The sequence below is a fragment of the Oreochromis niloticus genome, linkage group LG16 (genome assembly GCF_001858045.2).
Source record: "Oreochromis niloticus isolate F11D_XX linkage group LG16, O_niloticus_UMD_NMBU, whole genome shotgun sequence".
In the NCBI taxonomy this organism is placed as follows: domain Eukaryota; kingdom Metazoa; phylum Chordata; class Actinopteri; order Cichliformes; family Cichlidae; genus Oreochromis; species Oreochromis niloticus.
Genome location: NC_031987.2, coordinates 23,589,604 through 23,605,830, shown reverse-complemented (window position 1 = coordinate 23,605,830; position 16,227 = coordinate 23,589,604). Strand labels below are relative to the sequence as shown.

Sequence of the window (16,227 nt, the reverse complement as noted above, 5' to 3'; positions counted from 1 at the left end):
GAAATCAGATGTGGGTTGAGGAGCCAACCATCATCGCACTTATTCTGTTTGTTGACAGAGGAGGACTTTGATAAACAAGCCTGTTCTTTGAAACAGGTGCCCGAGCATGAGTTCAGTTTTGAGAGGCAATTCAGAAAACTGACTGATTAGAGGATGTTTGTTATTCTGCATGCAGCTATTCGGATTCTGCGTATCCTTCTCGAAGTCGCAGAAAGGCTTTGGGTATAAACAATGATGCTATTTATTTTTCAGCTAAGATAACACAAAGGTTTGACATAGATATTTGCCAATTTTCAAATACCCCAGCAGTCAGAATGACTGTCTTCTCCCATCACTTTGATAAAAGCATCAACAAAACAGTAGAACTTGATAAAAATTCTTCCTCTTTCACGGAGGTTTCCTTTAGCCAACGTTGCCCCCATGTGGTTACAAACTGCATGACGTACAAGTTTACATTAGAAATGAACATCCTAAATCTTAGGAAAGTTTCCCCATGTTATTCTTTAACCCGCTTTGATTGCATCATTCATGTAAAATGTAAAGTCTGCCTTCTCAGCTGAAAGACTGAAAAACTAAAGTTATGGCTTAGCTGTGGCGTGTTTTTCCTGGCTGTTCTACTACAGTAAACACAACACGCAGCCCGGCCGGTTCACAAACTCAGCTTATCCTCACTATCAACATATGGAAGTGTTTTGAAATTGCTATCTACTAGCAGCAAATGGTCTTAAATCAGTCATTTTAATATCAAAGCACTTAACACTAGAATGATGATTACTTGCAGGTGGACAGCCATGCTGCTTGTCAGGACTGCATTTGAAGAAAATGACTGAGCTCTTATCCGACACGTACAGTACAGCCAGTGTTCAATAGGCAAGATCGCATTACAGAAGATTACTTTGGAGTTTCAGCAATTTTCCCAAATTACACTGGCCTTTGGTCTCTGGTAAACTTGATTGACTTGAATGGTTTTCATTAGACAGCCTAGCAGAGTCTTAGCTGTTGATACCGGTACACAAAAGTTGAGGCATTTGAGGGTGATCGGGTGCAGCTGGGACACTGGAAGCGAACGGGTATGCAAATCCTTTCATGGAAATGCTTCATCATGTTTTAAGGCAACACAGGCTAGCAGACTATGCGCTTTGATTTGTGAAACTCGTCTGTGTTTCACAAGCCTGACATTCTCCTACTACACAGCCATTTGGTCTCACTTAGTTGTCTTTCAAAGGATCTCCTCGGGAAAGCAATATAAGTTCTGGAGTTATTAAATCAACACAGGCTTTCATAATCAATATGGAAGAAAAGTATTGTAAGTATATAGTGCATTTGGTGGGCATTCACAATAAAACCTCATGTGATTTACACTCCGTGTCATATTTGAACTCGAGTCCACCCTCCCTCTGTCTCTCCCCATCCAAAGAACTAAATCTGAGTAATGGAAATCAGTTAGATGTCACAAAGAGCCTGAGCCCAGACTGACAAGAAAATAGCCATGAATAACATGACCACCCTTATTACCCTCCTAGGAAAATACTTAGAGTGGGTTCCAAAATGAAGAGTAATGCAGAGACACTTTCTGTGTCACAAAGAATAAGCGCTATTTATCATGGCCAGAGATATTCCCACATATTCCCCCTCAGCTGTCTGGTTGCCTCAACCGCTGCCAAAAAACTGAAATTCAAGAGGTAAATCTGCAAGGAGTTGAGGGTTGGTGTTATAGCTTCTTTTGATTAAGACACTATACCAGCCAACCCGATGCATAAAAGTCGAATCAAGTTCCCAAACTTAGCAAAATCAGGTGTGATTCTCATAGTTAGCTGTCATTTAATGATGCCTATAAGCTTGCATCTGCATCTGCATCTGCGTGTGCTGCTGGAAAGAACAACCAAACAGGGAAATCTGTAAGTGTGTGTGTGAGAGAGTGTGTGGCCACATTTCTAGAAGGGTTCTTCAGGTTTTTGATGCCATCTTGAGGAGATTTACGGCTACAGCAGGAAACTAAACCACAGCGCTCATTTCAACTGCAAGATAAATATTTGGGTTACGTTTCCACGATATCCAGTGTCACTTAGCGTTTAAGATAGTCTATTTAGAGATTAATGTCAGAGGATGAAAGTGTAGTCATTATTTTTTTAGAGGGCAATTATAGTCGAAACCACCAAATGTTGTGTTTAACTTGTGAGAGCTTTGATGTATTTGTCTGTTCATTAGCGTGATTTAAATTCCAAGCAAAAGCGCTTTAGGAAAGAGAGGAACAGATTGAAGTTTGAATTCCACTTAGTCAGGGGGGTGTAGCAGTTTTTCGGGGTAAGAGAATGAGGGTCGTGTAATGGATCCATCGACCAGGACCGTTAATAAATAAATAAAGAAAACATAACTGATGCTTTTCGGAGTCTTTGAGTGAATGCGAACATTAAGTCATGGCCGCTGGGGGAAATCCATCTGTTTACGAAAATTACATCCCACTTAGACATTATCGTTTCTTCTTTAATCATCTCCCACCATTTTATCCAGACATCATCAGGACATGACACTTCAGAGGTCAGATGCACACGCTCCACCCGCAGCCATCATCCAGCTGACAACACCCCAAGTTTTTTTGGTATGGCAGCTCCACACCGAACACTCCGAGACAATGAAGACCATTCACACAGATTTCAGTCCGAGCAAGATGACATGAGGTACTGCCGATTTTTTTCCTTTCACTGCAACAAAAAAACACAAGTAGGCAGCGCTACAGACTATTTTCCTCATTATAAAGAAAATAAGCTGCAGACTGGCACAGGCTTCTAATGACATTTGACCTGAGTGGCTACTCCCTGCCAACATTTCAAACCAGTGGGTGCGCCACCAGAAGGCCAGTTAAAAAAGACTGCCCAAGCCTTGAAGCATGGATGAAACTGGCAAACACAAAAAACGGCTTGCTTTAGGATTAACTTGTACTGCCTGTCAGATCTGATGTCTGCTGGCTTGCTGGACCTTGTGATCGGGGTGTGGTGCATTTTACAGAATAACTGCCACCAAAAAGAGACTTATTTTTTAAGGTTTTGCAAAGGATACTTTTATTTTAGTAGTAATTTATAAGGGCTCTGATGCATTATACCAAAGAAGTAGCAGGCTCAAACTGGCAGCCACAGTTTCTCTACTCCACACAATAGCATAAAATATATTTTATAACACAACGAATCCTGTTGTATTCAACATACTCTGCTTGAATTAGCTCCACCCTAACCAGATTAAAAAAATGTAATACTTGCACTTTTTTTAACCCATGTTTAAAGCTTGACATTTTCATGAACCGGATATTGTATTTATTTTTTTTTAATGTGGTATCACCATTTCGACATGCCAGTGTTTCTTCAAGCAAACAAACACGAACAAAACCCCTGTGTATTGTGGTAAAATGACTGAAAGCCACAATGATTTGTTTGCAAAGTTTAAATGCATTTTAATGCTTATGAAAGCTTTAGGGTCACACAGACCTCCGTGTTTGCTCAACAATTCCGAGATCTTACAGGTGAGATTTTAAAACACATTCAGGATTATAAGTGTGTAAAGAGCACACATGAAACACTTTAAAACAAAGACGTCTTTATTTGTTATCAGCTAGCTGTTTTAAAGAACCACAAAAAAAACAGTCCTGACTCACAGTCCTGATTTTGGCAACGGTTACCTACAGCATACACCAAAATGTATACTGTGCATGTAGTGTTAAGCTTTGATGCACAGCATGGCATCCAGGAGGTTGTCTGTATGTCTGATATGCGCTGTGATGAAACCGTGGCTCTTCAAAAGCAGGCTATATTCAGTTGCGCTCCTCTGTTTCCCCTCGCTCATGCTAAGGGCCTGCAGCAGCCCACGGCTGGGGCCCCTTCTGTCTTCATCCAGGAAGATCTCGCTTAGCAGGAGTCCACAGCCTAGCAACATGATACATAAGCAGACAGAACATCAGAGAACAGATTTGTACTCCCTTTTCGCTCTTTACATTATAATGTTTCCACAAAAAAAGTATTGCATAGGCAAGGCAGCACTCTGATTTGGCTTTAAGCTTTCGTCTTTTTCAACATTGAGCTCTTTGCAACAGCGGTTCAGAACAAAGACATTGTTAAACCCAAACTAACCAGCACCTATCGTTTTACCACAGCATGAGAATCAATTGGTCAAATCAGTTTCAAGCATCTGCAGAAAAAGTGCTTGCGAAGAATGAGAATATAATGCTCAGCATAAACAAAACGCTTTCTGTTTGAAGCGATGTTTGGCTGACATTAACTGTTCAGTAAAGATAAGTACTCAAATGAGTGAAAATAGCTTTACAAACCTGCTGTGCATGCATCTGCGATTTTACTCAGCAGTATATGCACTTTCTCATCAGGCAGGTCATGAAGAATCCTCGCCAGGATATACAAGTCTGCTTTGGGTAATTCGTCTTTTAAAAAGTCTCCTGATCATAAAGAGAAAAAAAAGCCCTCAAATTAATCACAGATTGAGTAGAATTTGTTGGCATATTTGTCACTCTGTCTAACATGATCCAACAATCATTCAGTGTCAGAAAACAACTGACCTGCTACAAATGATACCCTGTTGTCCGGGTGCTGTGGACGGAAAAATTCATTCAACTCGACAACAGCAGGCAAGTCAAACACGGTTACAGACAATCCAGGATGAGCTTCGGTGAACTCATAAGCCAAGGCACCAGTGCACCCTGAGACAGCAAATTAAGACAAAAGATGTAGAACAGTGGTTTCATATTCAATGACAAGCTGCAACGTTTTGCATTCTTTTCTTACCTCCGAGATCACAGGCTGACTTATAGGTGGAGAGGTCAAATGCCGTTGCTATGGTTTTCCCTGTAATTTTTGCAATGTTATGCATGGCCTTCATGAATCTTAGTTTGCCTTCCCGACTGCTGGTGGAAGTAGCCTTTAAAGAGAGAAGATGAGTTTGAATATGCTCTCACCTGCACAGCAGATATATGACACGGAAATCAGAGATAGCCACCTGAAGCATGTGCTTGCTAAAGGCCTTCTCACGCTGGCTGGTGCCCTCCTGCACAGCACTCTCAAGGTGGGAGAAAAGTGGCCACATGGTTTCGTTACAGTGCTGAAGGTAGCCGTGCAGTGAAAAGGAAGCATCTGACCTCAAAAAATCTGTGGCCAGATCTGCGTTCTCATACACTGGCTTTTGGCATGCTAACAACACAGTGACAGCAAGATATTTCCAAATTAAGTATTAAATGCCTGCTGCTGAAGGCAAGGGAAAAATATCATGACGCAATTAATAAGAGCGCTGGCTAACCTTTCTCTGTGCTCTTCAACAATCCCAGAGATACACAGGCTTCCAGCAGACATTCAGTCCCCTTTGCAGATGCTTTGATCTCCTGGGCCACCTGTGCTGCATCCAGCCCAGGCCGGCTATGTAGCAGGTCAAACAAACACAACTTGGATGCTGTAAAAAGTGCCTGCAATGTTTTTGGAAAAGTAGAAGGGAGTGCAGAAACAAAGTTTGGTTTTTTTCCCTTTTATGTTGATGTGAGATTGTTGTTAAGATAACGAAAGCATATGCTTCCTGGTTCTTCAAATAGTAACACAAACATTTCTATTCATAGCAAAGTGCATTATTTACTGTATTCCACTACAGTTGCATAGCAGTGAGCTACCATCTCAACTAAAAACTATTGTTCTCTAGTTCATTATTTACTTTCTTTTCTTTAGAGACAGACAACAAGATCAGCACCAATCTGTGTGCTAAATGTAAAAAAAGTAAACAGAGTCTGCTGATGTGTCCCACATCCAGCTCATAGTTATGGATGAATGAACTGGATTTCTAACATGCATTAAATAACACATTATGATTGCCTGTAACGGTTTGATAACCATAACCTAAGGCGTTATTGTCATCACTTTTTCTATTTTTTCACATTTTACCACAATCATTCAGAATATTCAGAACTTAGAAAGCCTCACTTGATTTGCTAGGTGTAAGCCAAAGCAGTTCAGGACCTGAGAGGAAATGCTCCTTTTTCCTGACAATGACTTTCAGAAATAGATTTGGCACACAGCAATAATTTTCTACTGTGCAGTGCTACCTTCTCAAAATGGAAACTTGTGAACTTTAGTCAGACAGTCTCGTAAGCAAGTAAAGCAACATCTGAGTTTGACAGTCATTTGAAAAGCTGGACTATTCAAACTGAGATTTTTGACAGCAACCACCAAATGTTTATCTGGAAGAAACTAAAATAAGCAGCATTTAATGGAAGAAGAGCAACTTGACAGCTGTTAAATACAAATACGTGGGTAGAAAGACTGAGATTTAGTGATGTGTGGGAACTGGTACCACAGGAAACACTCTGCACATGAGAATGTATTGCACTACATATCAAAGTTTAAATGCAATTGTTCCAGTTTTGTTTACCAAAAGGTTTTTAATTCCCTTCTTTTAACTTCGAAAACCCAGAAATGTGTTTTAGCTCAATATTTTGCACAAACCTGTATTTATTATTTGCTTTAATCTGTGTCCTCGAGATTTGTGGTCACCTCGAGCTTCACAGGCAACTTGCAGGGTACACAGGAAGTCACATAAACGTATCGAGAAATATGTCAGCACATATCTCCGTGCAAAACCACCGCAGATTGGTTTTACTGATTTGCTTGTATAGAGTGGAAGTTTTATTGTGCAAAAATAGTGAGCTTTAGATGCAGTTAACTACGTTACTCATTACATCTTGTGGAAGCCAACTACACAAAGAACACACACATAAAGTTGACATTTTTTCTGTAACAGGTCTTCTACAGAAAGGACTTTTTTATACAAAGGCACTTATTACCTTTGAGGCTTTGAATCCATCCATCAGTTCACAGATTCGCTCCAAGTCTCCTCTTGTAGGTTCAACCACCTGGCCTCTTCTTGTTACCAATGGTAATGTTGCATTGTCATGAAGCTTGACCTTCCTGTTGTCTGTATGTTTAGACGTGCTATTGACCAACGTCTGTGAACTTTCACTTTCACTGTCTTCTCTTTTTACCTATGAGAAGATTTTCTATAAATTGTGTCAAAAGACGACAGATTTTCGTTATAGAGGTATAAAAACAAACCTTATGGGCAGGACTGGCTGTGGGGGTGATCTGGGTGTGGAGTCTTTGACTGTCACATGGGCTGCTTGGTCTGGGAATGGATGAGGAGTTGTGGCTGAGCAGAGCCTGTGAGCTGGAGGGGGGCTGGGTGGGTACTGAGGTGGCGAGACTGTCGCTGCGGCTTGACGTACTTTTCAAAGAGGAAGTACAAAAATTGTAAATAAGGTCTAGCTGTTTGCAGAAGTGGTTGAGGGGGAAACCCACAACATTGAGAAAGTCTCCATGGACATACTCGACCAGCATGCCACCCAGAGCCTGAATGCCATAGCCACCAGCCTTGTCCCTGAGACACACACAGAAAGATTTCACTTGTACAAACACATGTAGGCAAAGATCAATAAACACATACTGTAAACGATCAGCTGTTTACTGGATGCATTCTGCAACAGTTTGCACACTATTTCTGAACTGAGCAGAATTGTCATAATTTGCTGACTCGTGTCAAATGGGACAAGGCAAACACAGCTGGAACAAAATCAGGCATCAAAGTCCAAAAAGCAACAAGTTCATGAAACTCACAAGCAGTTAAATGACCTCCATTGATCGAATACTTAGAAAGAGTCAACAATAACTGTTACAAATGTCAAGGCTTGCAAAATTTCAAAATCTCTGGTAGCCCTTCGGGCAGGCACTCTTCAGTTTTTGGTAGCCCAAAATAAATTTAAGTAGCCCGAATAAAAAAGAGAGCAATTTTTTAATGTTTTGTTTCCTTTACAATATTATACATTAAAGTATAATATTGTAACGGAAACAAAAATTAATCAGAAAATTGTTAAAATACAAATCACAACAACTGTATAAAAATTACAATCATCAACTCAAATACTTGTTTCTAATTGAACAGAAATTTCTATGAACTTGTAAGAACTGTGTAGAACATAAATCAGTCTGTGTCAGATCCTGAATCTGAAATTTCCACTGAAGTCAAGGGTAAGAGGTGAGTGGAACCAAGATCGAGGCCATTTGCTTTTTGAAGTTTGCAAAGACTGCTAAATTTTGACAATGGTAGTTCACTCTTTGCAACATAGTACGCTTTTGAAAGATTTTTCAGGACTTCTCCTTGTGCTTGGTTTATTTTTAGTATGTTTTTTGCAATTGCTGTTTGTTCTGGGAAAGATATTGCAGACTGAGCAATAATGCATTTCTTGCGTTTCTCATGGGTTCTGATGGGGTCTTTCTTAAAATTACTGGTCCCAGTTACAAAGGCGCTTGTCGACTCAAATGAAATGAAACTCACAACACACCTGGCAGAACATCATGTTATTTAGCTCGTCATATTCCAGCCACATAAATTCTTTTGTCCATGAAACCAAAAAAGCTGAGCTTTCTTCTTGCCTCATAGTCTGATTTGTCATAACTTTTCCGTTTTGTGGTAGGCTTTTCATTGGCTGCCCCTTCTTCACCCTGACCTGTCTTATTTGGCTCAGCAGAACTACAATACCGGCGTAAATCCTGCTGCTTTTACACGCGCACACATAACGGTCAGCGATTCTCTGCACAATCAACCTCTCACATGTTTAAGCTTGCTGTGGGAGATTTCACTTGTCACGTTTGAATAGTAAGCTAATGAGTGATAAGACGATGTCAGAGGAATTGGTGCGCAATTAATCGTCACTCACCAATCAGTGCTGCCGCTCTCTACACACCGTTCGCGCGATCGCAAAGTGAAAGTGAAAGCAAAAAACAAGCACAAATTCAAACGCGATTTCAATATGTCACATATTGACAGAGGCTCATCGATGCCAATGACATAATTACTCAGCTACATTTTCGAAAGAATGCAAAAGCATGGACATATATTTTCCTTCCTATGATAGCCCGACGGGCAGGGCTGAGGTAGATTTTGGTAGCCCGACTGGAAAAATCGCTAGCCCCGGGACGTCGGGCTAGCGATTTTGCGAGCCCTGAATGTGAAAAGTTAAAAAGATCAGACTTACATGGGCTCACCACTATTAATGTACTCCCATAGCATATCTTCTGAGAGATCAGCAAACTTCACTTTAGTTTCTTCGTAGAAATCTATCAGCTGGTAATCGACTTCTTCATCTTGAAGGCAGCATTGAAGAAATGAAAAAAGAGTCGCAAGACAGAATTGCCCAATAAATTTCTTCTACATACTTATGGCAGAAATATTTCTCTTACTATTTTTGCTTAAAAACATCTGTGCTAGGGATCTGTAATAGGGAACTGCTTCTTTCTGAATTTCTTTCATTTTACAGAAGAATAAAGTACAAGTGTGACAGTTTCTGAGTCTGTACTTACTTTCTTTTTCATGGCAGAGGACAATAGCTACACCAGTGAATACACTGTGCTCTTTACCACTCAAACTGGAAGAGAAAGACAAAATCACCATGATATCTTTTTTCATTTAATGGTTTTCTAATGTTAACTCTGAATGCTTCCCATTGACACAGACCTTGACAGCATCCTATAAGCATCATGTTTGTCCACTGGTTTCTCCAGAATCATGCCATCTACAGTCTGTGAAATAAACAGGTGGCTAGAGTGAATAAAGAAAAACATACAAAAAGCTTTTTACAGTAGCCATTAAGAAAATTAATTTACTTTTGTGCTTTTTTCTGTCTTACCACAATTGTGTCAGCCCCAATAACTATATCTGGAGTCTTCAGGTGTTTCTAAAGCAAATCAAGACAAAGTGTTCTCAGTGATGATATCTGACTGGATACATTCTATTATTTGTCATAAAAAAGTAGCTTATCTTACAAAGGGCATCCTCCTGGCTACCTCCAGGGCCTTCTGCTTGGCTGTCTCAACGGCATACTCATAAGGTGCTTTGAAAAGCCCTTTATCGAGGGTTTCCTTAAACCAGGACGGCACAACCTCGAAACGTAAACCCTGACAGATAAAAGAGGACAAAGCAAAAACAAAACACTTGTTATATTTAATAGGACTTACACCACTCTTATCAGATTTACCAACCTATGAAAAATCCAGTCAGTGTGGGGTTTCTTAACTCAACAATCCTTTAAATTAAGTGTGAAGTAGTTCTTCAATGACTAGCTATACACGTCTTTATTTGACACGGCTTTTCTAGCTGTGTCAAATAAATAAAGACCTTCAATTTGTACCCAATGATTGGTTTGAACTCTGTTATTTTTTTCTAATCTTTGCTATGTAAACCTGCTCTCTTAATGTGGATTTGTCTGCTTTTTATACTTTAATACAACTGCTAATTTTTAACCAACACCATAAAACTGCCATGTTTTAAAGAACATAAAAATCAAATGTCTTCTCCCTTTTTCCTTCTATTTCATCCATTATAATGAACCAGACTACATGTCAGGGATGATGATGAGATGATTTTTTACCTACTAGGGTTTTACACATTTACACTCAGTCCTATTGTGCTAACTCAAACTACATTCTGTGAATATACGGAATAATAAGGAATAACAAGGGAATAATCAGGAAAACGCATACTGCACTGCGGAGAATCTCAAGTCTTCTAGGAGAAGCGCTGGCCAGCACAACCAGTTTACCAGCAAGCTTGGAAATGACTGGGTTCAGCACCATGGTGGCCTTCAGGTCGAACTGCCAATAAGTTGAACAGAGTTAAACATTACAGATGTGTCCTCAGCAGCTCCCTTATATCAGAGCTAATTTTATCATAACATGAAATAGCTCTGATATTTAAAAAAAATTATTTATGTATTTTACAGCATCCAAGTTGTGTTTGTAAACTGTATTTTAAGATTTAAAGAAAGAACAATTCTCGCCTCTGAGCATATATAACACGAGGATGTATTGTGTTTACGCACAATTAACAATGATCTTAAAGAATACAGTGAGCACTTTAGAGAAATCCCCACTCAATTGCATAACACCTTAGGAAATGATTTTTTTGCATAAAGTCAGTGAATAAAGACAACTTCACATTTTAGAAAGCAGCGGGCGTAAGTAGCGTAGCATTACACAACACGTATATTTTACACAAGTAAGACATTGACAGCGTCAGGAAATTCGACGAACACAGTTCACAACACTAAAGATCTGCCTGCTGTTAGCAACACTAATTCATTTGAGCTAACTTGTGCTAGTTTGTGGCTAGTTTAAAGCTGCGGAGCGAGAAGAAAAAGGAAAAAAATAACCACGAGTGAACAAAATGTTACTGCGACGTTTGGCGACCGAGTTCACCCCAAAGTGACACTCTCATGTGTTCACTATTATACTATAGTACATGGATATAGCAGCTGTCCCTCTTACCTGTACAATGGTACAACTCAGGAAACTGACAGCAGAACCCGCCTGCTGCTACGAGCCAGCGTCACGACGCATGCGTGATGACGTATATAAAGTAGGCGTCTCCAAGAAACGCACACCAGTTCCACAAGTAAACTACTGCTACTACTTACTACTACTAATAACAATAAAATAAGTAATAGTAATAATAATAACAATTTTATTTATATAATGGCAGAAACTGACACACACACATATATATATATACATACAAAGTACAGAGAAAAGGTATTTAAAAAAATAATGAGATACGTTGTTACAAAGTCAAAAACAGTGCGGCTCATACAACATATTTGATTTATGCTACATAATTGCACATGCTACATAAATTCTAAAAACAACTGTTATATGGATGTTTGTTAAAATATAGATATATACATATAAGCTACATCATTAAAACAACCTGCATAAGATTGTGTAGATCCCTGTCAGTCAGCCAAACCATTTCTGGTGCAGTGGCGCAAGGACAAGGGACCCCTGGGGTGCCAAAAGCCCTGTGGCTTGTGGCACCAGGCTTTTGCCAGTAACTCTTTGTGCCCGAGTGATTGTGGGGGTCTGTCTTTTGTGGATTGGGATTATTCCAGCTCATGATCTGATCTTGGAAAATCCAATTAACAAATACAGCATTTGTTAAAGAATGAGGGGAAACAGGATTTCCACCTATTACAAATGTGCTTTGTAAGGAGATGATCAATTCTTTAAAATAAATAGAAAGCTAATGCAGGGATGATAACTAGTTACCCAAGACACAGAGCTGCTCTTCATGTTCATTTATTCTGTTATACACACACACAAAAACAAAAAAACCCAGCTGGCATAAATGATTTTGAGATTGGAGTCAAGACAAAAAGCTTCTCTGACTCAGAGTAACCCGCTATGTATGTCTCACTCATGCTTCCTTTCTCAAGTCTTTCTTCCCCTTTGACCCATTCTCGCTCTATGCTGTGGTGATTGTGGTTTCAAAAACACCTTTCTCCGTGCTCATTCTTGACCTCACTGCGCAGAGTACAAAGTCTCTTTATTTTCCATCTTCATTGAATCTCCACTGCTCAAACTCTGCAGATTTATTATCTCTCTCAACTTTTGTCTGAAGTCCTTACATGCAAAGTAGTAAATGAATGGGTCGAGGCAGCTATTTAGACAGCTGAAGGACAGAGACAGCTTGTAGGCTGTGTAGATAGACTTCTTATAGTAGAGTCTCAGCACGCTATGTATCAGCAGGAGGATGTTGTTTGGAGCAAAGCAGAAAGTGAAGACTAAGAGAACAATAACTGCCAGACGGATTGCTCTCTTTTTCTGGGATGTCTTTGAATCACTGGCCAGCTTGCGTATGACACTGATGTAGCAGAATGATGTCACACAGAACGGAAAGAGAAAGAGAAGGAAGACCATGCTGAAGAGGAAGGCTGCCCAGGCCGGCACAGATGGAAGCATTTCTGTCTTCAGTATATCAAAACAGGTTGTAATGTTAAGCTGAGGAACGTGATACGTCAGGTCTGTTGTCATCAGTGGATACAGAGTGCTCAGGACCAAACCCCACATGACGAAGCAGCTGATAAAAGCGATCAGTCTCTTCTTCCTGATCCGCCTGAACAGCATGGGCCTGACAATGCCCAGATAGCGGTCGATACCGATGGCCATCATTGTAAGGATGGAGCAGTACATATTGGAGTAGAAAACGAGGGTCAGGAAACTGTAAATGGGAAAAAAGAAGAGATGTTTTCTGTGTAACTGCTGACTGAAGCAAAAATAATAACAGGTTCAGGAAAATGAAGTGAATCTTGACTACACTTTCATATATTTTCTTTTTAAAGATGTGGCTACTTTCATAGCATCAAGACTGTCACGCTCTGTCTCGCTTGAAATATCTGTATAAAATCAGTGTAAGTGTAGCAGAAGAATAGCTGTGGCGCATTTATATAACTTCATATATCTATATAACTCAAGTTTTCTTTGCAGATTAATCAAGATACCTGTCACATTAATGTCTGAGCTTAATAAAAAGTACCTGCACATTTTTGGTCCCAGATTCCATTGATATCCTTGGAGCTGGTAGGAGATCTGAAAGGGCAGAGCAGCACCGAGAGCCATGTCGGTAAGGGTAAGATTTATCATGAAGATGATGGAGGGAGACTTGGGAGAGGTACGGAAGAGGAGGAGCCACATGGACAAGCCATTTCCCACCAAGTTAATGGCCGTGATGAATATGTACAAAGTAGAGATAGAGATGGCGGCGCCAGAATTCTGCAGAAAGTTTATCGTGGCGTTGTCTAGTTTGCTGGAATTCGCCGTCATGTTTGAAAGCGAGCGGTCTCTCGTCACCTGTGTGCAAGGGTTCAGAAAAGCCTTGTGAGGTTCACAGAAGACAAGTCAATTTTTTCACAATATACTGGTGGAAGTAAAGAAATGTTATTTACACTCTAAAAAAATATATGTTGGATTTACCTAAACAAGCATACACACCAATTGCTTAATAAAACAAAAATCAAAATCAAGCAGCTGAAAGTAGCCTCTAATATTACAAGGCAAGTCAGAATTTTTTTTTTTTATTGTGAGTGTGAAATATTTACATTTGAGTAAGTCATATAAATTTAATGTACCCGGCCAAAGTAACCAAGCTTAATTAATTACTCCATTTCACCATTCCTTTGTGCTGTACCCTGTTTGGTTACATGATAACAGCTTTTTGTTAACATCTGAAGAGCAGCCATGGATGAGCACTCCGAATGGATGAGTACCGATACTGCTCTCGCCCACACAAACATTGGAAACCACATCACTCATTCCCAACAATGAAAGTGTAAACACAATCTTAACTCAAATGAAAATCACAGCACAACTAAAAAAAGAGAAAAGAAATAAATCAGTGCAGAAATGTCCTGTTGACCAAAGTGTCAAAATCAACTAAACTTAGCACTAGTATTAATAAAGTTGCATACACAATTTAAAGTACAGCTGGAGGGATTGTTTGCACTGACAGCTTGCAGCACATCTTGATGTCCTGTATTTCTCATACATCAAAATGAATGACCGAGGGAAGAAAAAACCCCTCTCATCCTGTCTGAAGTGCTGTTACAAACAGTATTTTGCTGCAGAAACACAAATGATTGATCTCAAGGTGTGAAACAAATACCTTTGCCCTTATTCCAGGAATCTATTTCTGTGTTGATGTTCGCGTGCGAGCAGCAACATGTGTCGGGTGGAGTTTTCACACAGGAAAAAGGTATGCATGATTTGTGGTGCAGAGTACCAACTGTTGCTATGGCTTATTTTTTTCAATCTTGTGAAATGCTCTGGGGAGCTGATTTGTAACTTGTAGCAAACAATATCCTTAAAAACCTTAAAACTGTAAACTGAAACGGCGAGACGATGAACACTACAGCAAAAGCAGTGAATACAAGCACTTTTCCTCACGCACCATAGCCCACATGGCAATCGTGGTGAACAAAGTTACCACATTACAAAGAAAGGTGAAATCTACAGACCACCAACTTTGAGTCATTGAAAGTTTCTTTCAGTTTTAAGCAATGGGAAATACATTATTACTTCATCGCTGTTACTGTTAGTGACGACAACACCGTGTTGGTAACTTACCCTTTTTTTAAAAATTTTTTTAATTTCCTAAAAACTATTTCTCATACCACTATAATGGCACATTTTTACTACTATGTTCTTCAGAATTATATTTTAACATTACATAAACTCACTCACATTGCCTCTCATGAAATCTGTTCAAACTGTTGTCGGGTCGAAGTTATCGCAATCGTTTCCTTTTTTAACTTTTAACTTAAGCACGTGTATTTTTAAAAAAACATCATGTTGAATCTACTATTAGTGAAAAGGTAAAAATGAATACAAACCATCTAAAATAATAACAATAACAATTGGGCTCGTTTTTATTCTGTAACACACTAGGAAATAATGCGTATTGTATACAAGAGCTAAGAACTCACCTTTGCGAACACACGCTGAAGCCGCAAGTTGGCATGTGAGTGTCAGTTATAGATGGGTTACAGATATTGTGACTAAGGAAGGCTGCTAAGGAAATGGGGGTTTGAACTTATGGTGCCAGAATCGCAGGAAATGGATCATGTGACAATCTTTATCCTACCAACTGCACTAACGGCCACCCATTAGATTCAGTCTTGGAAATGACTTACAACAAGGCAGACATGTGTGACTCACCTCAAGCTTATGAGCACACGTTTACTAACCATGTTCCGTCTTATTCCTTCCCATGTTCGCCATAATAACTATGGCGCTCCTGTGTAATCAGTTATTTAGTAAAACAATGTGTGACCGAACTCTACTGAGAGCTTCTAAGAAATGAGACTGGAAATGTAAAACCAACTATGTTTCTGTACAGATTTATAGTAAACTTCTGAAAGTCTTTGGGAGTTCCCAGAGTGTCATAGTGTCTCTTTCGCTTTTGCTCATTAAGTTAGATTATAAAGAAGAGAGAAGGCATAAACTAAAACCTGTGACATGTATGCCAGTGTGTGGCGAGGAGAAGGGGGGGATAAATTAACATCTGAACAAAAGCTGAGCAAAAATAACAAAGTTTAAGAACTAAAAACTATAAAGAGGGATCGTGAGAAAGTTTTTAGGTCTGAGTAAATACCAACTGCCATCTTCAACACCGATATGAAAGTGTGAACATATACCCAAGAGTGTGATATTACAGTTGTTAAGAGTCTTGTGAGTGAGAATGCATGTTTTCCACACGTTCATGAGAATTACAGTGTGTACATGTGTGCTCTTATTCTGCTGGTTTCCTGTTGATTATGATACTTCTGCTTTATCTGGGGGAAAGATGACAAACTGTGTCTCTGAGTTTATT

The 16,227-nt window shown here is 39.6% G+C and overlaps 2 protein-coding genes across 2 annotated transcripts; both read right to left on the bottom strand.

The window, feature by feature from the left end:
- Positions 1-3,532: 3,532 nt before the first annotated feature.
- On the bottom strand, positions 3,533-11,472 carry asmtl (acetylserotonin O-methyltransferase-like). Its single transcript, XM_013275288.3, has 15 exons — positions 11,352-11,472; positions 10,569-10,679; positions 9,852-9,983; positions 9,716-9,763; positions 9,544-9,608; positions 9,390-9,454; positions 9,065-9,173; positions 7,089-7,410; positions 6,821-7,018; positions 5,293-5,455; positions 4,996-5,186; positions 4,785-4,917; positions 4,559-4,699; positions 4,316-4,438; positions 3,533-3,914 (listed from the first exon to the last, which is right to left on the bottom strand). The coding sequence occupies exons 2-15, from the start codon at positions 10,659-10,661 to the stop codon at positions 3,709-3,711; spliced, it is 1,989 nt and encodes a 662-aa protein (XP_013130742.1). The 5' UTR covers positions 10,662-10,679; positions 11,352-11,472; the 3' UTR covers positions 3,533-3,708.
- A 430-nt stretch (positions 11,473-11,902) lies between these two features.
- On the bottom strand, positions 11,903-15,493 carry p2ry8 (P2Y receptor family member 8). Its single transcript, XM_003451587.5, has 3 exons — positions 15,341-15,493; positions 13,396-13,709; positions 11,903-13,080 (listed from the first exon to the last, which is right to left on the bottom strand). Exons 2-3 carry the CDS (start codon positions 13,680-13,682, stop codon positions 12,381-12,383), a joined length of 987 nt encoding a protein of 328 aa, XP_003451635.1. The 5' UTR covers positions 13,683-13,709; positions 15,341-15,493; the 3' UTR covers positions 11,903-12,380.
- Between the last annotated feature and the right edge of the window lie 734 nt (positions 15,494-16,227).